This window comes from Acanthopagrus latus, chromosome 20 (assembly GCF_904848185.1).
Source record: "Acanthopagrus latus isolate v.2019 chromosome 20, fAcaLat1.1, whole genome shotgun sequence".
Classification (NCBI taxonomy): Eukaryota; Metazoa; Chordata; class Actinopteri; order Spariformes; family Sparidae; genus Acanthopagrus; species Acanthopagrus latus.
The window spans coordinates 5,358,729-5,382,396 of NC_051058.1; the positions used below are offsets into that span (position 1 = coordinate 5,358,729).

General features: G+C 42.9%; 1 protein-coding gene across 6 annotated transcripts in view; it reads right to left on the reverse strand.

Moving 5' to 3' along the window:
* cacna1g (calcium channel, voltage-dependent, T type, alpha 1G subunit) overlaps nucleotides 1–23,668 on the reverse strand; it is a 274,185-nt gene that overhangs the window by 151,912 nt on the left and 98,605 nt on the right. For all 6 annotated transcript variants that reach the window (XM_037081174.1, XM_037081175.1, XM_037081179.1 and 3 more), the window contains 2 exons: nucleotides 18,098–18,209; nucleotides 98–231 (listed from right to left, as the gene is read on the reverse strand). In XM_037081174.1, coding sequence (XP_036937069.1) covers nucleotides 98–231; nucleotides 18,098–18,209 — 246 coding nt within the window. The remainder of the gene's footprint in view (nucleotides 1–97; nucleotides 232–18,097; nucleotides 18,210–23,668) is intronic.

A 23,668-nucleotide genomic window follows, 5' to 3' on the forward strand; every position in this document is an offset into this window, starting at 1 on the left:
ACCCCTTCTTGTGCAACGTCCAGTGTTTATGCACGGTTCCGCATGGCCACTTGTGTGTTTGTGTGCATGTGTTTGTGCGTGTAATTGCATAACTCACCCAGCCACCACTATGAAGAAGTCCAAGCGGTTCCATGTGTCTCCAAGGTAACACTTCTTGCCAAAAATCCCAAGAGCCACCATCTTGATCACCATCTCGATGGCAAAGAAGGCAAAGATGAAGTCATCAAAGTCCTGCAGACACAGAAAGTACAAATTAGCATTTTTATGGGAAGTAAGACAACATCAAGTACAGCTAAGGGTGATGGGAATGTCCGTGGTTTCACAGCGTTGGTATGGGACAAAATCAAATCTTTTTGTGATGATAGTATTAGGTGAAAAGTCACAGGATCATCGAGGCTATTCATCCTCAGGGGGACATGAACGTCAGCACCAAATGTTATGTAAATACGTCCAGTAGTTCTGGGGACATTTCAGACAAAACCACAAATGCCAATCTCTTAGAGGGGCTAGTGGGACATATTTATTTATTTATTTATTTATTTACTTACTTACTTACTTACTTACTTATTTATTTATGTATTTATTTATTTATTTATTATTATTGCATAGTGTGAGGTACTTTATTGGATATGTGAAAACCTGCTGTGGGCACAAGAGGAAAAGTCAGGGGATCTTGAAAATCAGTAGGTTTCATCCTCTGAGGACCATAAATGTCTCCTCACAGTTATTGGGATATTTCAGTCTGAACCAAAGTAGTCGATTGACCAACCACCCAATAGACAAATAGTGTATAGTGGTAAGGTGTTGGTATATGGGAGGGACCTGATCACCACACATGGGCACTTTTCATCACATGTCCAAACTTCCATACTAAATCTGGTAAAAACACTGTTCAGCATATAGAGATCTGTACATGGATGTATAGAGTTTAAAATTCAAGCTAGTCTTTTACAGTCCACACAAACTGTTTGCCTGCATTCAAGCAAACCTGAAGGCTTCCAATACCAAAACCATGTCCCCTGCATTCATATGCATTGCATTTGCATTTGTTGTTGTTTGTATTTGGAGTATATGTTGTTATTCTGTGGCCAACATATATGGCAGAGGTCTATATGTGCTAATCTATGGGATAAGCCAACCTTATTAGCCATACCAATCTGTGAGTCAGGCTCTAATAGCAGTCATATTTGATGTTTAAAAATAGTCCACTGAGAACCCTTGACAGTAATGTGCTACTATATTAATTCCCGCAGAGGAATCCTCTTTTTTCTTTGCCCTGCCGTTGGGAGGGCGGGCTCCCTGTTGAGGGGGGGATGAGCAAAGTAAAGAAAGAAAGATAGGAGCCTCCTTGCCGTTGCCAAGGATTTAAACACTTGCTCAAGGACACTTCAGAAAGACACAATGATGACACAGGTCCTGCAACCTAATGATGGCTTTCTGTACACCGTGAGGCCACATCGCTGCCTGAACAGAGACTCGGGTGACAAATGGCTTCCGATCGAGAGTACACAAAGTAATAACCTGGAACAAGCCGCTCATTGAACTAATCAGTATTCCTGCCCTCATTACTGTGTGTCTGGCTGTCTGAGTGAGCTTCAGCTCTCCAAATCATTACCACACGGGACTGACAGAACTGAACTGAATTAGACAGCAATTAAAAAAGAAGATAACCTTATTCTTGAAATATGAAAATCAAATACATGTAAAAAAGCAGAAGAGACAGAATTGGAGACGAGGAGGGACAAAAATCCAGCTCAGAGTCGAAACAGAGAAAGAAAATGTCTGGAAGGAGATCAAGGCACAGGACACCCACTGATAGATGAGTCATCCAAACATGAAAAGAGAAATGTATAAATATATCAAATCCTGTTAGCTTAGGCAGCAGCTAGCCCCTCGCTGCTCGAAAGTTCACTGTAAGTAAAATGCAACGGTTCACACGGGAATGTGTTTCTGAGTGTACAAGGCAAACCTCTCATCGTCCCACCATTCATGTGCTCAGTGTTCTGCCCAGAGAGGCCAAAAATATAATCTCAACATATGGGGTTGCACCACTCTTTCCAGGGCATACAGTCTATCAGACAGTTGGTTTATTTAGCAAACAGCTGCCTCAGGTTAACTCCCCACTACTGACCATGCATCACTCCAGATGTTTTACACACCACTCATTTACTCCAAAGAGACAGAGGAGCCTCGCAGCAGATTGCTCAGCGATGCGAGGCCCAAAAAGAAAAGGTAGGACAAAAAAAAAACCAAACATTGTGTTCAGCGTTTGATCTAAATCTAATCTGTCTGCTGGAACCAACTTTCCCGTGCCGCAGTACATGAGCGCTGACACAGTGATGTGGATGTTAAGCACTGCACTTTGCACGCATAAACACTGTAACATTATTAAGGCAAAATGGAGGTAATGAACCGTGGATAAGTCACAGCTTCTTTTGTTTTTCTGTCAAAGTAAAAAGAAAAGGAAAATATGTCCAGCTTTGTTGGATGCTGTAACTTTCGACTGATTACTTTGAAAGAGCTGAAAGTGAGCCTTAAAAAAAATAAATAAATAAAAATATATTGTCCTTATTTTAGTAAAAAATATTACAAGTGCAGTATGAAACTTGCATAAGAATTTTCATTTTGACTGGAAAAACACCATGATGATGATGAAAAAAAATATGTTTCTAACATCTGGAGAACAAGCCTTGTAGGCCAGGGGGCATCCCTGCAGCACTACAGCATTTCATTATAATGCTGTTTTGTCACACACTTGACCTTTCGCAGAATGTTGCAGATTGAATGTGGCCATTCCGGTAACATTTTCATTAATTGAGCAGCTCCAGCGGGATATTCTGCCGCTGCATAATTCCTTTTACCTCAACCGCACTTGTTGCAGGAAATGTTAAGAAAACAATACATTAAAATAAAGAAAATAGGGTGTGTGATGGTGGTCATATTATTAAAAAGTCAACCATGGATGAAAAGGCAGGGAAAACATTATCAGTCAAGAGAGCAAACAGCAGGTATTGTGGTGACTCTCTATCAGGATCAATCCCTCTTAATCAATCACCACCTGACACCTTCCTCGGGTTTAGAGGGCACACACTACTGTACTCCTTGACCTCGTGAGTGTACACACATACACACATGGTATGACATACTACTTTTTTCACTTTGAGCCTCATAAAGAGGTTAAAATACACAGTCATGTTATTCTCCACAGTTCTAACCTTCAGTGTGCAGGTGCTTGACTGACTTAGAGTTAGAGTTGCTCATATAGAGGCAAAAATACGGTTAAATGTTGGAAGTACACACAGTATGTATTAGACTCCCTATACTTTAACATACAATACAGAATATAGATATATTTCGTGTATCAATACATAATAGAACTTCTTTCAGGTCTAGCCTTTAACGTCAAATCCAACAACTTCAAATCCAGCTTTGGATGAGTTTTAAGTGTTGGCAAAGACATTGCAATTCAGTCTTGCCAAACCCATTCAACAATATGTCACTGTGAGGTAGTCTGGCAACTAGCAGAGACTCCAGGAGATGGTTGCTTTCTTAAATCTCTTTTTGTCCAGATTAAATATTGGGACCCAATAAATAAGTGAGCTTTAGGCCGGTGTATTTTATAACTATGGACTGAGCTAGCTACTTCCTTCTTCTTCTAGTCTATATGCTAGGCTAGGCTAATCTTATCTAGGATCCAATTCAGAATGACATTTTTGTACTTGGCAGTGTGAAGCAGTTGGGATGAGGGTCAGCCCATCCGAGTCTGATGCTATAGTTCTGTGCTGGAAGATGTTTAGGGGGAAAGAGATCCTGCCCCAGGCAAAGGAGTCTTGTTTTTCAGGGTCTTGTCCAGGAGTGACGGATAAACGGAGCGCATGATGGACAGGCGATCTGGTGCGGCATCAGCAGCGAGATAAGTACGCACGTGATATCCGCTGTTAAGTACGTGTGAATTGTTTCAGTCTGCCTGCATATAAAAGCCCTGTTACAACACCGGGGACGCACCCCGCACTCACGAGTAATCAGCCCTCTTCAAAAGATGCTTTACACATTTCGATAGATAACAAGGCACATCAACAGCCTGTCGGAAAAAAATAACCGGAAAATCAAACTATTGACAGATGTTCCGACTCAAAGTGCATGACCGGGAGAGAGTGAGCGTTGTGTGAAATAGAGAACAGCGGAAATGTTTACCACCACGCTGAGCGTAAAATGACTGCATTGCTTTCTCCTCTCCTACTCCGTCGCTGCATCTCTGTTCACTTTAGTTTAATGAAGGAGACGTTCCTCTCGTCTCTGCTGGGGAGTAATTACTCATCTATTTTGCATTAGCTGAAGCCAGCATGCCCGCTGAGCCCATATTATAAGGAATCCCCTTAAGACTCAGGGTGATTGGGACTATATCTATACTATCACACAAAACACATAAATACACGTTTCCGCACACTGAACAGATACAGCACACACATGCAACATGGGACCAACACTTCTGTTTTTTGTTGTTTTGTTTTTTTTCTAAATTAGCTCAACCTTCCCTCTTTTACACATGTGCATGTGCATTCTGAACACACCCGAGTTTTAAACTCATCAAAGTCAACAGTACATGCCGGCCTGAGGCATTCCCAGCGAAGCATACTGGTGCAGCAGCTACATGGCAACACAGCCTCTGTAACCAGGATATCGATTTCCCCAAACTTGCGTCACACATCGCTGGAGCGTGAAACATGCTGCGTGATTCTGATGAACATGGATTGGATCTGATATCTAAACACAGAGCTCCGCAGATACCACATCAATCACCGGCTGAGGTCTCCAAGGCTTCTCGACGACAACAAGCCGACTATTTACCAAAATGGAAATGTGTGTGTGTATGTTGTCACCATGGTTCACTGGCTGCATGTCCATGTGGAGACCAGAGGAGCCTAACGCACACACACACCCACACACACACACGCACCCACACATGCAGGCACACACACCCTTGCCTCAGAGCGAACAGACACCAGTGACCTGTGCTGAACGGCTCACTGCTCCCACATTCCCTAATTTCTACCCTCCGCTGCTTTCTCTCCTCTTGAAGAGATTTACTGAGGAAGCACAACATTTTAAGTCCGCTGGAACATTTTCTCCAACTTTTTGAAACATCTCCAAAGAATAATGAGGCTTCTACATTATGTGAAAACAAAACCGAGAAGTTAATTACGAAATATCATCCAGCCTAATCCTAGTTCAGTCGAGCCACACGAAATTGGCTTTCTTTGGGCGGGACAGTCACAAATGTGTGAAATAGGCCAACAAATGACAAGCGGAGGACTTGTGTTGAGTGAACTCAATCTATATCTCTTTGAAACAGTGGGGGATGAATTACCGCAAACACAGTGTTGAAGCAAAATTAAGTTGTGAATTAGATAATGAGAGGAATTGTTGTTTGGCAAACTAAAACCCTGTAATCAGTGCATCATAACTCAAGAACTGTTTAAAAGGGACGACGTCTCATTCAGGTTCTGCATGTGTTGCTTATTGTGCTCATTGCTGTGGCGTGGTTTTGAAATGTGCTACCATTTGTCAATGAAACAATGTTGGCAGCGCTGTTAAGTCTTTGTCTTTTGATTTTGTGTAGGTGGCAGGTAACGCGGCTCATGCTTCTATATTTATTCCAAACAAACCAGTTGCTGCTGCCAGAAATGGAAAAGCCTTTACTTCCTGTGCACCAGACGAACCCTGGAAAGACTCACTAGACACTGGCTGTTTATAAGCAATTGTAAAAGCTTCGGGCCATAAAATGTGGGTACAGGATTAATCACTGGGGGCAGAATGTCAGTGAATTTAGATGTCCAAAGGATGCACATCACATGCCTTTCTTACAGCAGAGATGTTGGCTTGTCATGGCTGGAAAAGCATGGCCTTGACTGTGAGCCAGCATGCGCAACCCCAGGTCCCTGAAACTGAAGTAAGGAAATAGGCCTCCGCCATTTTTTTAATATTAACATCTTTACTTTTCCAAGCTTGACATGTCAACTTGATTGATTGATTTGTACTACAATGCATGGATCTAATTTTCAGCAGGTAGCTTTTTTATTGTCTTGGTATGTGCTGACAATCATAGAAGGCAAACCAGCAAACAATGCATGAGTGAATTTAACCATGACCAATAAAAAGTAATGAACAATATGAAAATGGTCTTGGAGTAACACCAGCTTCAAGGGTTTATTATCCAGTCTGGGCTGCTAAACAATGTCCCCAGTATCAGTTAGCTCAGTTATGCAGTATTGCTAGCAATTTAAATTTAGTCTACAACATAACCCAATAATAATAATAATAATAATAATAATAAGAGAGTACCTTAACATGCTAGCAAATATGTGCCTTCTTTCATATCAGATTTCAGATAAAGAGTGACATTAGCAACTTCAAAATGCAGTCTCCTTTAGCTTTGGTCTTTACCAGTTCTGGGTCTAGCTTAGCTGCTAAATGTCCAACATTTTTCTCTAGCTAATGAGCTTATGTGTTTGATGAATTAGATGGCCAACAGGTACAGTAGGGCTGCATAGTTGGCTGACTTTGCCACTATTAGCAAACAGGTTGTATTTTTTTTTATATCATATAGACTCATTAAAGTCAGATATAGTACAAAAATACTGATGGAAGTGTTGCATGGTTAACTCCAGCACATCGTCATAGTTAATCAGAAAACACTGCTAATGGCCAGGCAATATACAATAGCCTATATATTGTTATTGTGAAATCAGAGGCATATTTGAACAGAGGAGATTTTAGATATTGCTATTTTGTGATGTGGCATAAGATTTGTCTTCTCCTGGTTTTAAAGTTACAGTAATGTGATTCCATTTTCTGAATCTACTAAACTGCTCTGCTTGTTGTGTGTAATAACAGTACCAAGAGTACTTTATTGTGGCAGTAGATATTGAAGTAGGGCCTGTTTGGTCCATAACATTGTGATATTTCATTTTGTCACCCAGTTGTAACATTTATGAAGTGCATATGAGGAGATTTACATTAAGTTATATAAGTTATATAAAGTATACTCATATCTATTATTTTGGATGACATACTATGACATATTAATTACTTATTTTGGCAAACATTCTTTGCTCTGTGATACATCATGTCGTGATGGCTCATAGCTAAGGTCCTCTTAGTTTCCAATTTCCTAGGGCATTATATCTGCCATTGAATTCATCCTGCAAAATGGATGCTATGTGCTTATACTGCCAGCAAGTACCACAATAAAATAGAAAAGCGTTGCATGGACGGAAGCATGAATCTTTGCCTTTGATGTGAAAAATGACATTTATGTGACCGGCAAAGCCATGGAGCGAATGCAGGTGTAAGTTATCCCTTTATTTACCTAAAGGTGATGTCACAGAAGATACATCCGTGTTATTCTGCGGTCCAGGAATATGACTGACAGTCACAGATAGAGGTTGCTGTCTACCTCCTCATCACCTTCCTTTTCCTTTTAGAGACTCATACTCAATTTTGCGTCATTTTTCAATTCAAGTAAACTTTAATATTTCACCGCCTATTTTCAGAAGAGAAAGAAGCAGCAAGATACACACTGTCTTTTTGCCTTGTGCCATCCTTATCTCCCACTCTCGTCTCCCTGCAGTAACTGCTGGACAGGATTCCTGCTGTATGTGAGCTACTGGCATTCCTCCTCCCACTCCTCGTCCTCCCCCTCCTCCCGTCTACCACTTCCATCTCTCTCATCTTTATCTTCCTCTTATCTCTCTCTCCCACTTACTCCGTCTCTCCGTATCACTCCCCGCTTACTGTGATTACGTCTCCCGCAGTATCTCACTGTGTGCGCGCACTGAGCGTGAGTGTGTGCGGAACGCCACATTTTGTGTGTGTGCACGCTTGTGTGTACAGTGTATGTGTCATATTTCATGGTCTGGCTTATAGTAACTTTTGATTGTATGTGTGTCGCGCACAATTACACCGTACGGACACACAAGAAACATTTAGACAGCTCTCTCCGTGTGCATTCAGTCCTGCGCAAAGCCCCTCAGCCTAAACAGTGACACCACACACTGGCTTTACAGCACTGTGTGTGTGTGTGTGTGTGTGTGTGTGTGTGTGTGTGTGTGTGTGTGTGTGTGTGTGTGTGTGTGTGTGAACGCCCATGTTGCTTCGCACATTGCCTGAGAACAAGTGTAAACACACGTGTCCGCCAGGCACACACAGACATCAGCGCGCCGCAGTGCGTTTTATCAAGCGGGTGCCAACATTACACGCCCTCTCATCGCCTTCTGAGCAGAGCCTTTATGTTCTAAGTGCACTTAATCACTAATGCTGAGTGCACTTGAAGCACTCCCTAATGACTTGATGCGGCTCACTACAAACCCGCAAGTGTCAAAAGCAGTTATTAGACATAGTTTGTGAAGCGAGGCGTGAAGCGAGGCAGATCGGAAACATACCTGTTGGTGATGCAGACATCGGCGTGTGTTTCTGCACACGCTGTGAGGGCAGCCGGCTGGGGTCAAAGATCACTTAAGGGGACGTGCAGGTGACTGCCCCTCAGCAAGCCCCCGAAAGCCAATCGACTCCTGGGTGACCCTGACCACTGATCTCTATAGACCGGGTGTAAGCAGGGATTAATTCACCAGTCGATACAGACTAATGTCGTGGCATTTCAGCAAGGAGATTTCTGCAGGGAGGTCCTTGATAGGTATTGTTTTTTTTTTTTTTCTTGCAAATTAACTTTTTATCGATGTCAGATAAACGCTCATCAGCTGTTTTGATCATTGACTTCGCCATCAAAAATGCCTGAACACGCTCACGTTCCAGCTCACCAATTTCACATATTTATTCTTTTTCTTTGTCTTATGTCTTCATCTTTTCATTAATTCTGATAGCTTTTTTTTAAATAAGTCATTCTTTATAAAGAGTTTACAGGTTGTCAAAGATGGGTAATAATACTTAAAAAACAGTCACAAACTGTCAATGACAGAAAAAAATCTCACTAGGTTGAGTCCTTTTGGCTAATGGCTAAATTTTCCTTTTCTTTTTGGTAATAATGCTGTTATAAGTGCTGGTAATCTATTCACATGTGTTTAATAGGTTGCTAGTACATGAGATTTTGCATCAAATCCTCCAGACAGAAATCCAGACGACAGGCGATCATTCCATCGATCTGTTGAATGGATTTTTTACAACATGGCAACTAAACGGTTGGCTATTAATGGCTCATAATTGACTTATTAACAATTCATAAAGCCGCTTATATTTTAATTTTTTTTTTTTTTTGCTGGAGCCCTCTGAGAATCCCAGAGGTAATTTAGTCAAGCTAGTTTTTCCTGTTCAGGGGCTGTTTTCTTTGCTTGTCTGGCACACATGTGACCTGATGTGCCATACGTTTTTTTTTTTTTTTTCTTTACACAGAATCATCTGGGAAATTTCAGCAAGAAACCATTAGGAAACAAATATTGACCGGTGTAGGACGAGCCATCACCATCTATCACGGGTTAACTTGCGACCAACCAGATCAACAGCAGCTGAGCACTGCCACCAGCTGTGAGCCAATTAGTAAATCAAACTGTTGCCGAAGCCAAGTAGACGGACGGGTGAAAATATATTTCCTAATGAGAAAAGGTTTCAGTAGAGTTAGTTGCTCTTCTTTCAATGAGACATACATACTCCCCAGTTCTGATATATTTGATGATATAGCAGCCAAGCCCTTACAAAACCACCATTGTTCTTTTCAGACAACTTTTTGCCTCCTTAACTGGTCATACCTTAAGAATGCCTGTTCAACACTAAAGCTAGCCAGAAACTTTGCATTTCCCCTCCTCTGTGACCTAAACTGGCTTCCTGTTGCAGCCTGCATCCGGTTCAAGACGATGGTGCTGGCCCTCAAGGTCAACGTCAAAGGAACTGCACCTGTCTACTTCCAAACACCGGTCAGACCACACACCCCAGCGCGAGCACTTTGCTCCATTACATCAGTTGGCTAGCTGATGCCGCCATTGCTGAGAGCGAACAAAGCCCGCTAAGCGAAGTCATGACTATTCTCTGTTTTGGCCTCTCAGTGGTGGAACGAACTCCCGACCAATGTCAGGACAGCGGAATCACTCGCCATCTTCCGCAAAAAGACTCAAGACTCATTTGTTCAGACTTCACCTCGACCCCGCATTACATGACTCCCTGTACTTTTTGTAAGTCGCTCTGGACAAAAGCGTCTGCTAAATGTCTTAAGTGTGAATGTAAATTTATTCACTCTGGCCAGAAATATGAGCGCACTGTTTCCTCTGCAGGAGTGGTTTTTCAAGGGGATGACCCAGCTACTGAAGCTTGACTGCAGGAAAAAAGAAAAAAAAAGAAAAAAAAAAAAACGTCTCTCCTCCATGGCTGCTGTGTTAACCCCCACAATTCATCACTAAAGGACATCTGAACCGATAGGATCCGAAGTTGTATATATAAATGTATATGTTCTTCTTTTTTTATTGGGGCCCAAACAGGTGCTGTCAAATCTTCACAAACATTTTCCCGGCAACCTCTCCCCGAAAATAAATCTCAGGCACTATGTATGCTAATTCCGCCTGTCGCAACTCTGAATGCTATTATCACAGGGGTCAGATGCTTTCATCACACCCGTGCGCACGCAGATGCGCTCAGACAGGCAGACGGGCAGCCATACGTGTTTCATGCCTCGCGCGGCGAGGACAATAGGCCGGGCTGACTGTAATCTGCCATTCAGCTGAGATCCACTCCTCACAGGTGGAGGGAGATAATATTGTGGGAGAGACTTTTCGGCTCAATCACGACCATTCACGGCTGTCTTGCGCACAAACACATGCGCAAGACACGAGAGCTGGCGTCGGTCTATCCGCCAGGCACATGCCAGGCTGACGTGGGGTTGAACCAGTGCGTTGGTGTGTGTGTGTGTGTGTGTGAGAGAGAGAGAGACAGAGGTGTGTGTTCCATGTATCAACGGCACTCTGGCTCCACACAAATGTCAGGAGCTCCATCTCGACGAGGAAATTAAATTCATGGCTCCTTCTCCCAGCTCCTCTACCTCCTTCGTACTCGCTTTCTTCTTCTCTCTGTGTATCTTTCTGTAACCCAGCGTTCTTATTGTAGTGCCAACGAATTTATTAGCTTTTTCCACAGACATCGTTTTGTTCTGTAGCTGCGGGGGGACGACGGAAGGTTAAGTGTTTGCGGTAGCATTCAGAGGAGAATGTATTCCACTGAAATCTCTCCTTCAGGGAAAAAAAAAGGATGATCCTAACATTAAAGCTGCTGCATTATAGCACACGTTTGACATTTTTCCTTCAAAGTACTCCATTGGCTAAATCATCACTTGTCCCTCATTCTTTGTCACTGTTATCTGAAGTGCCCTCTGATGGGCTGTCCTCTGTGGCTCGTCTAGACCCTGTCCATATTTATTCATCAAGTGTTAAAAGGGGGGCAGGCTTTAAGTAGACCGGTCTTCCAGATCACAGATATACAGTATCTGTATGTATGTTGACTGATATCTAACAAGAACTGCAGGACAGACATGCGGAACATCCCGCAAAACAAGTTGATAACACTCGTTACAAAAAGCCTTCACAGTCAACAGTGATAGCCTACATAACACACATATTGCGTTCTAGATTTCCACTTTTTACACCATTTGAAATAGAAAGACAGTGTTTGACAAAGACTTTACCAGCCCGCAGCAGTTGAGCAGCCAATTCTGCTGGGGTACCAAAACCACTCGGACAAACCACATGCAGCACAACCATCTCAGCGAACTGGCCTGAAGAACAGTTACTGCCCTGTCTGGATACAATTCTCCAATAACCACATTAAAGAGATCTTTATCATGAGTCTTTATGTTGCTGTCTAGAGAGACAGATTTGTTTTTAATGGTTTTCGAGTGCAGCTTTTGCAATCCTTGGGGTCGACAGGTGCTTAGGAGAAGATCGAAAGCCGGCAAAATCAGGAAAAAGACTCCCGCACACTGTCCACATTACTTGCCATTAGGTTTCTTGACAGCAACGTTTCGGCACATAGACCTTCATCGAGTCATCTTGGATGACAGCAGGGGAGGCTGTCTCGAGTAGGGTTGTGGACTCACGTGGCCAAATCAGACAGACATCCCTCAACATGCCATCAAACACGCCCATTGTCTTGAGAGATAACTTGGTCTAAGTACCGGAAACCTGTTGTCAACAGACTTAATCGCAAGTGAAGTGGACATCAATATGTGGAAAGGTCCACAGGCACACCAACGGTCCTGCACTGTTGCTTTAAGCTAACGTTAACATCAACTACCAGACAGCAGGTATAGTGTTTCTCATGGTCATGGTTAAGTTTCACTTTAGCATTTGCTAATTAGCGCTAAACACAGCACATCTGAGGCTGATGAGAAGGTCATCAGGTCTGTAAGAATATGGTCAAGTGCACGACAAAATTCTTGATAGCACTAGATATTATCTTTTTTTTTTTTTTACAGTATATTTTTAGAACCCTTAAATGTAAAAGATTTCATTCTAAAAATAAAAGAGTTCGCCTCCTTGACAATGAAAAAGTATAATGTTTCAAATGCCAATTAAATTATTCATTAGATAATGACTCATAATATTATGCCACTATGCTGTAATGAAGCTGAAAATGAGTGAATTGAAAGCAGCTTTCAATTTGTTGAAAGGTCGCCCTGAGTCATTAAAACAAATTGTAAATAATGCCTCGGGGTAACCTTTCAACAATGCTGACACATAAAGCACGGGTCATCTTTCTTTCCACCCCGCTGCTACACAGTGGCCTGTGACCATTACAGTAGCCATTAGCTGTGTCAGGAGATGAGAGCTCATTTAGCCTGCAGATCAGACAGAAGAGCCATTGAGAGGCCCGGCAGAGCCCCCTCATTAGCACTGATGCTAGCATGGCTATGTTAAGCACTGCGCTGATCTGATAGCTCAGTCAGGACAAACATAAGTAGCACATGTAACTGTGGGGCATGGTTGCATGAATGTTGCTCTAGGGGATATTTTGCAATTTTCATATTAGTGCAACCTTTCTATGTAATGGCAGCTATGGAGTATAGCATCCCATCGCATGTGGACACTTAGACCACAACATGAAAACCACTGAAAGCTGACATGATGACATTAATCATTTGTGGATCATGCGCCACCCACCAAGTACACCCTTTCATGGCAACAGCACTGGCTGGATGGCAGTGCCCCCCCCCCAGCAGGAAAATGCTTCCTGCCACACTGTAAAAATGCTCAGGAATGTCCAGAAGAACATGACAAGGAGCTCAAGGCATCAGCTTGATCTCCAGATTCCCCAGATCTCAATACGATCAAACGTCTAGTCAGGACGATCCATGGAGGCCCCACCACCCAACCAATGGGACTTAAAGGATCCGCCACAAATTCCCTGTTGCCAAACAAACTGTGTCCATGCTCTGAAAGGTCAAAGATGTTTTGGCACCATGATGGGGGATGGCAGGTGGCTTTAATGCTGTGGCTGACTGATCAGAGTCATTAAACAAAGAGTGAAAGAATAAAATGCAGCAGACTTCCTGTGATGCTAACAAATGACCTCATTACATTTACTTATTTGTTGGTAGGTGAGTGATTTATTTATTTCTACCACTGATGGACTTACCGAACAACAAGACCTGCTCCGGGACTTTTACCGAAATTCTCTCTTCTTAACAAGTGGGTGATAATCTTTTTGAAAATTATGTGGCATCAAACTGAAGAAAAAGTGGAACATTTGAGTTATTTCTGTTCGATTGATTTCTATTGGGATTATGGTAAATATGTATATATTATAGTTGTACTTAGTGTAATGGTAGGAAAGGTATCTACAGCTGCACGACCACACTACATTTGAGTTTAACCCTGAGTAGTAGAATTTTAAATAAACCTTGAGTCTTGAAAGTCAAACCAAGGTCTTTTGAGACATGAAAAAGATCAGAAGTAAGGATGGACTGGGGCAAAAAAATGTGTCAGGAGTATGAGGAAGTGATAAAGAAAGGCGTGAGAGTGTGTTAAAAGTGGGATAACCGGAGTGTGTGTTCCACACGGTGTGAGACGGTTTAAAGGCGAGAGCGCGCGAGTGTGTAGGTCGTGTTCCTTCACGATCTCCCAACATATCGATGCGGAGAGTCGCGGGGACATCGAAATGGAGGAAGCGAGGAATTAATGAGAATGAGTTTAACCTCCAGGCTGTGTGTTCAGCTGCGCTACAGAGAGGAGACTCACTGAATTCAATCACATCTCGTATCCCTGAGCGCAGCCTTTGGGCTCAGGCTGCCCTAGCAACAGCAGCCTCTAAACCTCCGCTCCTCTGGCTTCTTTTTTAAATTATAAATCATCCTCTTCCTTGAATTCACCTGCCATATTCTCCTCTCTCCAATCATTTAGCTTTTCCTCTGTCTTTCTCTCATTTTTCTTCCCTTTCCTCTGCTCCCCTTTCCTTTCTTCTCCCTCTCTTTTCTTTCATCTAATCCCCCTTCCTTTTTTCTGCAATCCTTTACTTTCCTGTCATTTCCCATTTCCTTCATCTCCTCTCATTTCATTTCATTGCTTTCCTTTCCTTTCCTTTCCTGTCCTGTCCTTTCCTTTCCAGCCCTTTCCCTTCCTCTCATTTTCTCTGATTTACTTATCTTTCCTCCCTTCTCATTTCCCTCTCTCTCACTTCCTTCCTCCTGCCCTGTGCTCTTTTTACCTTTCATTTCCTTAGCTTTCCTCTCATTCCCTTTTCTTTTTTCTACTCTCCTTTCCTTTTCATTGTTCTTCTTTCCTCTTCCTTTGCTCTCATTTTCTCTCATTTCCCTTTCCTTAATTTCCTCTAATTTGTTTTCCTCTTCCTCTTTCTTTTTTCCCTCCCTTTCCTTGTCTCCTCCCTCCTTTCCTTTCCTTTCCTTTCCTTTCCTTTCACTTTCTGTCCCCCATTTCACTCTCCTTATACCTCCCTGACTTTCCTTTCATTTTTCTTTCCTTGCCTCCTCTCATTTTCTTTCCGTATCGCTGCTCTTCTCTCCCTTCCTACCATCTCCTATACCTTCCTTATCTCCAATTTGATTTCCTCTTGCCTCTGACTCCCTTGGAGCCTGGACGTCATGGAAGAAACCATGTCTATTCATTTGGAGGTATGGTGGTGTGATTACAAAACAGAAAATGTTCCTTGTCAGTCTTTACTTAACTAAACTGTCTTAATTATCAGAAAGCATTTACTCTATTTCGTCAGATTTAGGGTGTGTCATTTTGGAGTGAAACCTCTCTTTTCCACCGAGTCAGTGGACAAGAAAATAAGGGGACTCTGTTCTGATTCAATCTATTTGGAAGCACTTTGCCAGCACATTATCCGTTCACTGCACACGATGAACAGAGTCAGATAACAGATCTATTCTGCTGCACCTCAGCCGGCCTGATGCTCTCACTCCATGCAGAGAAATGTTTTTTTTTTCTGCCCTCCGCAGTTTATCACGACGGGAGCGAGGCTCCTCTGTTAGCGCTCGTTAGGTTGAAGGAGGTCGACGGAATAATGGAAACGCCTTCACACCGTGTTGTTGTTTATTTTCACGTCGGCGCTAATGCAAATGGCGGGGGAGCCGCAAAGGCCAGATACGCCTGCAAAAATATTGTTTCAGCGGATCGCTATCAAAGGTGTGGTTTAGAAAACAGTCCAAATAACTCAAAGTGTTGCTGTTCCCGCTCTCGGTCGTCTGTTTAGCTGTGTTTGAACAACCCTTGTGCTGTCTCACGAGCTGCCGTGCAGACTGTTTAATGTCGGATTTTTTTTTTCTCTTGCTATTGCTCCGCACGTGTTGTCCTTATCTCCTCGTGTCACGTCTTTGTGTGAGAATGCTGTCTCTGTAATGCGTGTTTGTGTTTGTTTTTTTCTTCTTGATCATCCCGCTGGAAGGCCTCTCACTCGGGTCGTACTTGTCTTATTAAATAAAGATCAAGGAAGATGAATGGATGCTAGTGATGAATGTGTCCCACTGTCGTGTCTCTGCCTTGTTTCTTTCAACAGGATGCCTCCAACATCGTGTTAGTCAACTGTTAAATCATCGCATCCAATACAGAGTTCAAGGTACAAGTCCCACTGGAGAGACTATACTAACTAAACTGACTACTAACAGGAGTTAAAGGGGCCATCCACCTTTTTTTTTTTTCCCAGTCAAAGTGAATTTAGAGGCTTTAGGTAGTGTTAAGCGGTGAGTGAAAACAACAGTGCCGCCGTTACAAACTGGGGGATGAAGTTTAAAAGACTGAGCTGCATTATGGGAAATGTAGGATCCAGCATATTTTTGGAGCGTGACCCGAAACAACAAGTCACACCACCATTTAGGTTGTCAGTGAAAAGAAGTAGTTCTTCTGACATGTTGCTTACAACGTACTGGACGGGGATCAAAAGCGTTTCTAGCTGGCAGCCGACCTCAGAGGTGGAGTAACAAGCACGCGTGGTACACAGAGGGAGGCTCAATGTCTTTTATATATAAAGGAGATGAAAGTGCACACTTCCAGAGAAACTCTGTCCCCTGGAGTATATTAGCAGCTTTAAAGTCTGTTGCTTTGACATTGACCTTATTTGTCTTAATCTGTCTATTAAAAGACTAAATGGAAGTCAAAAACAAAATAATCCATGAGCTGCTGGCATGTTGATATTATCAAGGCAGTTTTTTCCCTTTGGTAAGCAGTGCAAGCAGTCTTGGGCGAGTGACATTAACAATCTAGCCAACATCTTTGTACCTTGTATCACTTGTTAAAAGTGCAGTCTTCATTACTTTCCAGGATGTTTATATTAGTTTCCATACCCGCATATTAATTCTACTTTATTTAACATGTGTAACTCCTGAAGAGCTGATTTCAAGGTTCAGTCTTCACTTATTTGTCACACAGGGCTGCACAATGTATCGTAAGTTGTATCACTATTGCTCAGCAAACATGGAGATGTTGTATGACATCCTAGACATCCTGTTATACTTCAAAAATAGTTCCAAAATGGAAGTTCTGTCAACGCCTGGATGGCCGTCTGATGGACGTCCTTTCTGGATGTCCTGGCAATGTCGGAATGTGACAGTTAAACAGTGTGCATTCAGCAGCTTTATACATCAATAACTCTGGGAAAAAAGTAAACTAAGGCTAAAAATATCAAATCAACACTGTTGCTGAAAGTTCAGTGCTTTCCCCACTTGATACACACAGGCTCTGAAGTCACACTTCACTGTGTGACAGCTTGGATAATGACTTTCGGCACTATCAACACCACATTCCTAAAATAATGAGAAACAAATACAATCACGTGATTATTTGTAAATGGCATTAACTGAAAAAAATGGACACCATATTTGGATGTGTAGTCAATGTCTAATCATAACAGTTTCACAACCACATAAGTTGTCAATAAAATGTCATTGTATTCATGAAAAACAAACAAACAAACAAAGAAAAAACTGTATTTGTTATGTTCCATAACTATGATATTGTCAATATGATCTGATCTGCGAGAGGGGGTCTGAAACAACTTTTACTGTACGTGAAAACAACGTCACCGTCTAGCTGTCGGCCTCATAACTACGTTTTTTTTCTCGGGGGTGCTGCTTTTGGCCATGGCCAGTGTGTGCTGTGTTCACAGGGAGGCCACAAGGTTAATACAGCCTGAACTTATGAAGAAAAAACAACCGTAACTGTAGAATTCCCAAAAGGTTGTTTTTTTTTCCCCCTGCTAAATAAACTCCTGACGAAACAGCAAACAAAGTGACCCGACAGAGTGTTGAAGCAATGGAGAGTTACTGAGATTAGCAACTGTAACTGTATTGTAATTACTAATCTGAGTTGTAATGCTTTATACTAATATTTTCTTTAAAAAGTAATCCCCTCTGCCCAACAATTCAGCAGTTTTTGTGTCAGTGATCTTTTCAGACCCAATCCAGATACCTGAAAAAAACAAATTATGGAGTGCATTCTTTGGCTCAGCTTCAACCGGTGCTCTCACCGTGTGTGTTATCACTTACATATGGCCACTCCATTAGGTATGTATCTCTCTAATAAAAAAAAAAAATATGAGGAGAAAACACATTCATTTTAATCCACAACATATCAAATCAAGAAACTGTTCTTACCTCCAGGATCTTGCACCTCTCAGAGTCGCAGTGCATGTCCTCACAGGGATGAAACATGCCCAGTGTCACACAGTTCAGCAGGATCACCAACATGGACGCTCGCTCGAACCACGTGGAGGGCAGCGGTTAAGGAATACAACAGGGAACAGGAGACAACAGCTTGCATGCCAATGACACGAGCCAGGAGGTTATAGTAACAACAAGCATATATTACTCCAGCTTCTCTCCAGTGACCTCATTATCCCATTCAAATGTATGAACTCCCCTGACACAGCCGTGCACGTTTGTCTCTTCCGCTATCACTTCACTATCACAAAATGTCTGCAAGAGGAAAAAGGAGCCACAGAGGAGTCTGGGAGCTTGCAAGGCCTTACCTGTGGAAAAAAAAAAGGTCATTTCTCCCTTACCATCCTGTTTACCAAAGATCCGTTTGCTAGGCGTGTTGGAAAACGTTCAGCTTGTTAGCGGCGAGGGGCTCAGGAGAGGCCAACAGTGGAAGACGCTGAGAGAACGGGAGGCTGACCAAGAGGAGGATGCAGCGTCAGGATTCAGACACGGGTGAATGTGAGGACGTTGTGATGCATCGCCCGATGAGTTTTATTGACCACGGGGGTCAGTGTGGGCTTTCCTAATGTGGTTAGGTTAAATGCCAGCCTGAGCTACGCGACACCAATCAATGATGAGACCGAACACAGATTATACCGATACCACACACACGCACACACACACAAACACACACTCACACTGACACAGATATGTGGGCCGCACGCATACACACAAACACACACCAACAGAGAGTGTATTATAGATTAATGCATCCACAGTCAGCGCCCTCTGCATCCAGCCTGGTTAACAGTGTTACACAGAGCAGACTGTTTGTCATCCATGTGTGCGTGTGTATGTGTGTGTGAGCTGAAAGGAAAATAGTCTGTGTGCCTGTGAGTGTGTGCGTGCGTGCGTGCGTGTGTGTGTTTGTTTATATCTGTGCACACAGGCCGTGGGGACAAACGACCCGTCTGTCTTTTATCGCATTAGCCGCCACATGCTCATTCATCCCTCTGACCCATAATGCAGCTGGGTCAGCATGGCCACACAGCCGACACATAGGAAAAGTGAGTGCAGGGCGAACGACGACAGCGGTGAGGCGCAGGTTTTTTTTTTAACTTTACCGGTCAAAAGCTGGGGTCTCTAAAGCAGAATCTGATAAAAGCTGTGAAAACAGACAAATAGCAGCCAGCGAAACACAGATAATCTCAAATATCTCAGCTCTGCGGTTACCTTTACACTACGACGTGACTAGGTGGATTAATCATGTATACCATAGCAGGTGGTATTAGAATCAGCGTTAGATGTGTGAAAGCAAGTAGTATGTGGCAATATGGCTGCACTAGAGGAAAGGCCAGCAGGTCATTGAATTCAGTATGTTTTATCCGCTGCGGAACATAAATATTATAGCAGAAAAAAGATACAGGTAATACTTTTTTAGAAAATACGAGTCTCCAATAATGGAAACATGCCAGGATTCAAGGACTAAAATATGCATTATTGAAAGATACTAGCTCACACTTCTGTACCGCCTTTACGGAGGCACTGCAGCAAGTCTGTGGACTGTCATGGGAAGCAAACTACTGTGCCTTGCATGAAAGTCCGTGCTCATCCACCAGCCCGACCTCCAAACCTTTACTTTATACCTCACTGAGCAAAGGGCAGACTGCTTCCCAGCTTTGGCTCTGAACACTGGCACTGGACATAAATCATGTTCTACGGAATCATCCCATCTGAATGTAATTCAAAGGAATACCCTGGCAGAATGTGAAAGTCTGCAGTCGCTCCAGCACAGTATTGAACAGGAATATCCGATAACACAGGCAGGCCGGGGGGGGGGGAGTTGAGCCTGTGACCGCAAGGAACCCCAGCAGTATCAGTTGAGTAGCGATGGCTGCGTCTGGAAGGCAGCGTAGGATCACGTTACACACCGGAGGATGGACAGAAAGTTCTGTGAGTCCAAAGGGACGCAATTAAAAAGATCAGTCGGCGTGGGGAGCGGGATCATTAACCGGGAAACAAAAGCTCACGCGTTGGAGAGTGGTGGCGCCGAAAGTTTTTGGGAGAGCAAACTGTTGTTGACGCGCGGCGGTAGCGTCAACACACAGGGTTCACAGGGAGAGGACTGAGAAGGTGGGGGTGATTAAAAATAATGAGCTGCGTGCATTGTCTGTAAGCTCCTGATATCGTCAGCGCTCATCAGGGCCAAGCACAATGTCATTGTTTTTTTTAGTTCAGCGCAGGTTCGGGTCGTAATGGTTATCCATCAGGCACCTGTGAAAACAATGCCGCTCCAATTACAGCACCTCCAGTGAGAGGTTTACAGCATGTTGTTTCTAAATTGGCTTATTTTGTTGCCATTTTGGTTTTTCCTGGCATCAGAAACAATGATCATGCCATTTCTGACATTTCTGGCACCACAATGTATGTTCTATATAATGCAACAGAACTGCAGTGCTTCCCAACCAAATGTCTTCGCTCAGCCATTCACACATCCACTGACACCACTGGCAGCAAATTGGGGATCTTCTTCAGTGTCTTTGCCCAAGGACACTTAGACTTGCAGCCAGAGGGCAGGGATTGATCAAACGACCCTCCCATCAGTGGACGACTTCGCCCTAACGTCCTGAGCCACAGCCACTCCAGGAGGAGGTACGTGACCTTCTTATATAAGTAGGCCTGTTCAGATCCTCTCACATTCTTTATGATGTATGTATTAAACATAAACAGTATATTAATACATACCTATATATAAAAATATATATACTGTACATAATTCTTCAAATGTAATGTTCAAGCTCATTCTCATAGAACCAGGTGGGACCAAAAACCTTCATCTCTCTTTTAACAGAAACCAAATATGGCCACTGTGCTGAACTGGAATTGTGAAAGTCCACATAATCAAGAATTGATTAGGCATCAGGAATTCAATTAGGCCTTTTGAGTAGTTCTTGATTGTCCATGTTTCCTGTATTTCTTCACATTTTTGTTTTTACATAATTACATGATCGTCTGCTGGTTTGGTGAACTCTGTAAACTGTGTTTATGTCACTCTTATGTTTAAAGAAATTGCAAAATAAAACTTTGTGTCAGTCTTCTACATATTGACATACTACCTTAGATGGTCACTATAAAGTCATAAGAACAACCCTGACCTTCATTTTTCAACTCTATTCACTCAGTACTGAGAGAGACGTGTTCGTCCGGTCAGTCGTAGCACAACCGCACCAGAGACAACTGCCAACAAACTGAGGAGTCACGCTGAACTGGTAAACTCATGAATCTTTGGTTTGGCCAAGCTTTGTTTGCATAAGCCCAGCATAATTAGCAGACCTTATAATGTGTAATTACCCTCTAAACTAATTCAAACAGGATGATAAGATTTCACCAGTGTTGCAAACATGATTATGAGAGTTCAGTGAGTAATTGGTCCGTTCCGAATTTAGAATAACAAAGCGAAACGTTTGAGTCTGCGCTGAAAATATACTCAGAACCTGTAGGTTGTGTCTGTACCACAGCAGAAACACAAGTTCTCCCAATTAAGGAAAACTGCTTCCTCTAAGTAAAAATCTAAAGCAACTAGAAGAGAGAACAGAAAGCTATACGCGTATTTACTATGTGTTGCACAAAGGAAAATAAGTCTGCTTTTGTTCTGCTGCTGCAATAACAGGATGTGATAGTTGTGCAAACCTCTTCCCTGAGTGCGCCCTCATGCAGCAAGACAGGAGCGGGATATAGGATGGGCAGGGCAGCGTGTGAGATTAGGGCGTCTTCACTGCTAGAGTGAGAAAGTCTGTGAGAGTAACTGTTGAGAGGCACAACTGAGGCCAAAGCTGAGGCAACTTTAGCGGCCCTCATATAAAAGGTTCTAATTAGTGACAGAGGAGACAGGAGAAAGAGAGAAAACAAACACTCTGATTTCTATTAAAAAGGGTAGAGGAGCGGGAGTGTTGATGGGTTATACAACAACTCATCGACTCGAGTTGTATTTATGTAGGCCCATGGTGTGTTGATTAAAAGTCAGAGTCTTGTCCAGGACCTTGGACAACACACTGGACGCTCCCCTTAGCAGGCTGATGGGAATCACACATCAAGAAGAGGAAAACGATCCCGATCGCCGAAAAACTCTCCACAAGGATTACAAATCATTCGACGGGTGCTTTTATGCTCAGCATTCTGTAACAAAGACGGTCATCACGGTGCGCTGTCGACATAAATGCTGGTGCTGAATGTCATTACTGTCTACCGTAATGGACAGAGTGGTTCGCTGAAGGCATAGCACGCCCCGCCATTTCACAAGGCTGCTATCTTGCTGCAATAAGAATCAATAGACTGACAGGTTGGGGTTTTTGGGATTTGGACAAACTTGTCTAAGACCGACTAAGGAGCCAATGATGGAGGAGCTGATTTTCACCAAAATGCAATAACCAACCCATTGTGCAGCAGGTACTGGCGATCACAAGTAAGCAACTAGCTGGAGTATTGAAAGTGGATGTATCAGCTATAGATATATTTCCTTTTTGGCCAAGACCAAAAACAGGACTAAAAGTTATGAACACTGGACTTACCTGCCCAGTCAACATAATTACATGTTTGCAGTTAACATTTCTGCAAACCACTGAGTGTGTTTTGTGTCTAAAACTAACCAGACCAGAGGCACAGGGTTGCTGCAAGATGAAATTGAGCGCTACACCTGAAGAAATGTGAAGCTGCAACATGAAGAAATGTCAACTTTTAAAAAGACTATATTCAACAGGTGAACAGGCTAATGGCTAATGTAGGCTAATGTAAGCAAACATAACATGAATGTTGCTGAGCTGTGATACTTCTGAGTCATTTTGCTGGCATATGAATCTTCTCTACTTGTGATACTGATCCATTTTTTAGCATTGATCTTGCCATCACTCTGCTGTTATCAGGTGGGAGCGGGAGCTAATGCTGATGCTAACATTGCCCAATTCACACCGAAAAGTGAGAATTCAGAAACAGAAATGTGAATGTCCAAATGGGTAGACGTATTCAAACTTTGTTGCACCGATACTGGACAGTGGTCTGAGTTAAAATCTGTGACAGTTAAAATTAAGATGAAAAACAACATCGGTGAGCCAAAGAGGAAAAAAAACTGGATCAGCGCTCAGGGTCACAGAGAGAACTCAGACCTACAAAGAAGAAGTTTTTTTTTTTTTTTCAGGTTGGATGAGTGAAGCACTGTGAACCTGGCAGTCTCACCCGCTGCCCTTGGGCTCGAGTATAGACAGCAGACCGTTTTTATTGTGCACTTAAGACCCTGTTGACTGATGAAGCGTATGAAATGCATTGTTTATTGGAGGTCTTAAACTGAATAAAGCAAAGAAGAGGATTTATTAACGGAAAAGATATCCGAGGCGAAGGGAGAGCAGAAGTCTTGTGCAGGAGGATGGAGACAAAGCAAAACATTAAATATGAATAATCTGACTAATCCAATCAATAACTCTTCCTCTCCTGCCCCTCGCTCTCTTCCTCCATCTCCCCAGCTGGTGGGCTATA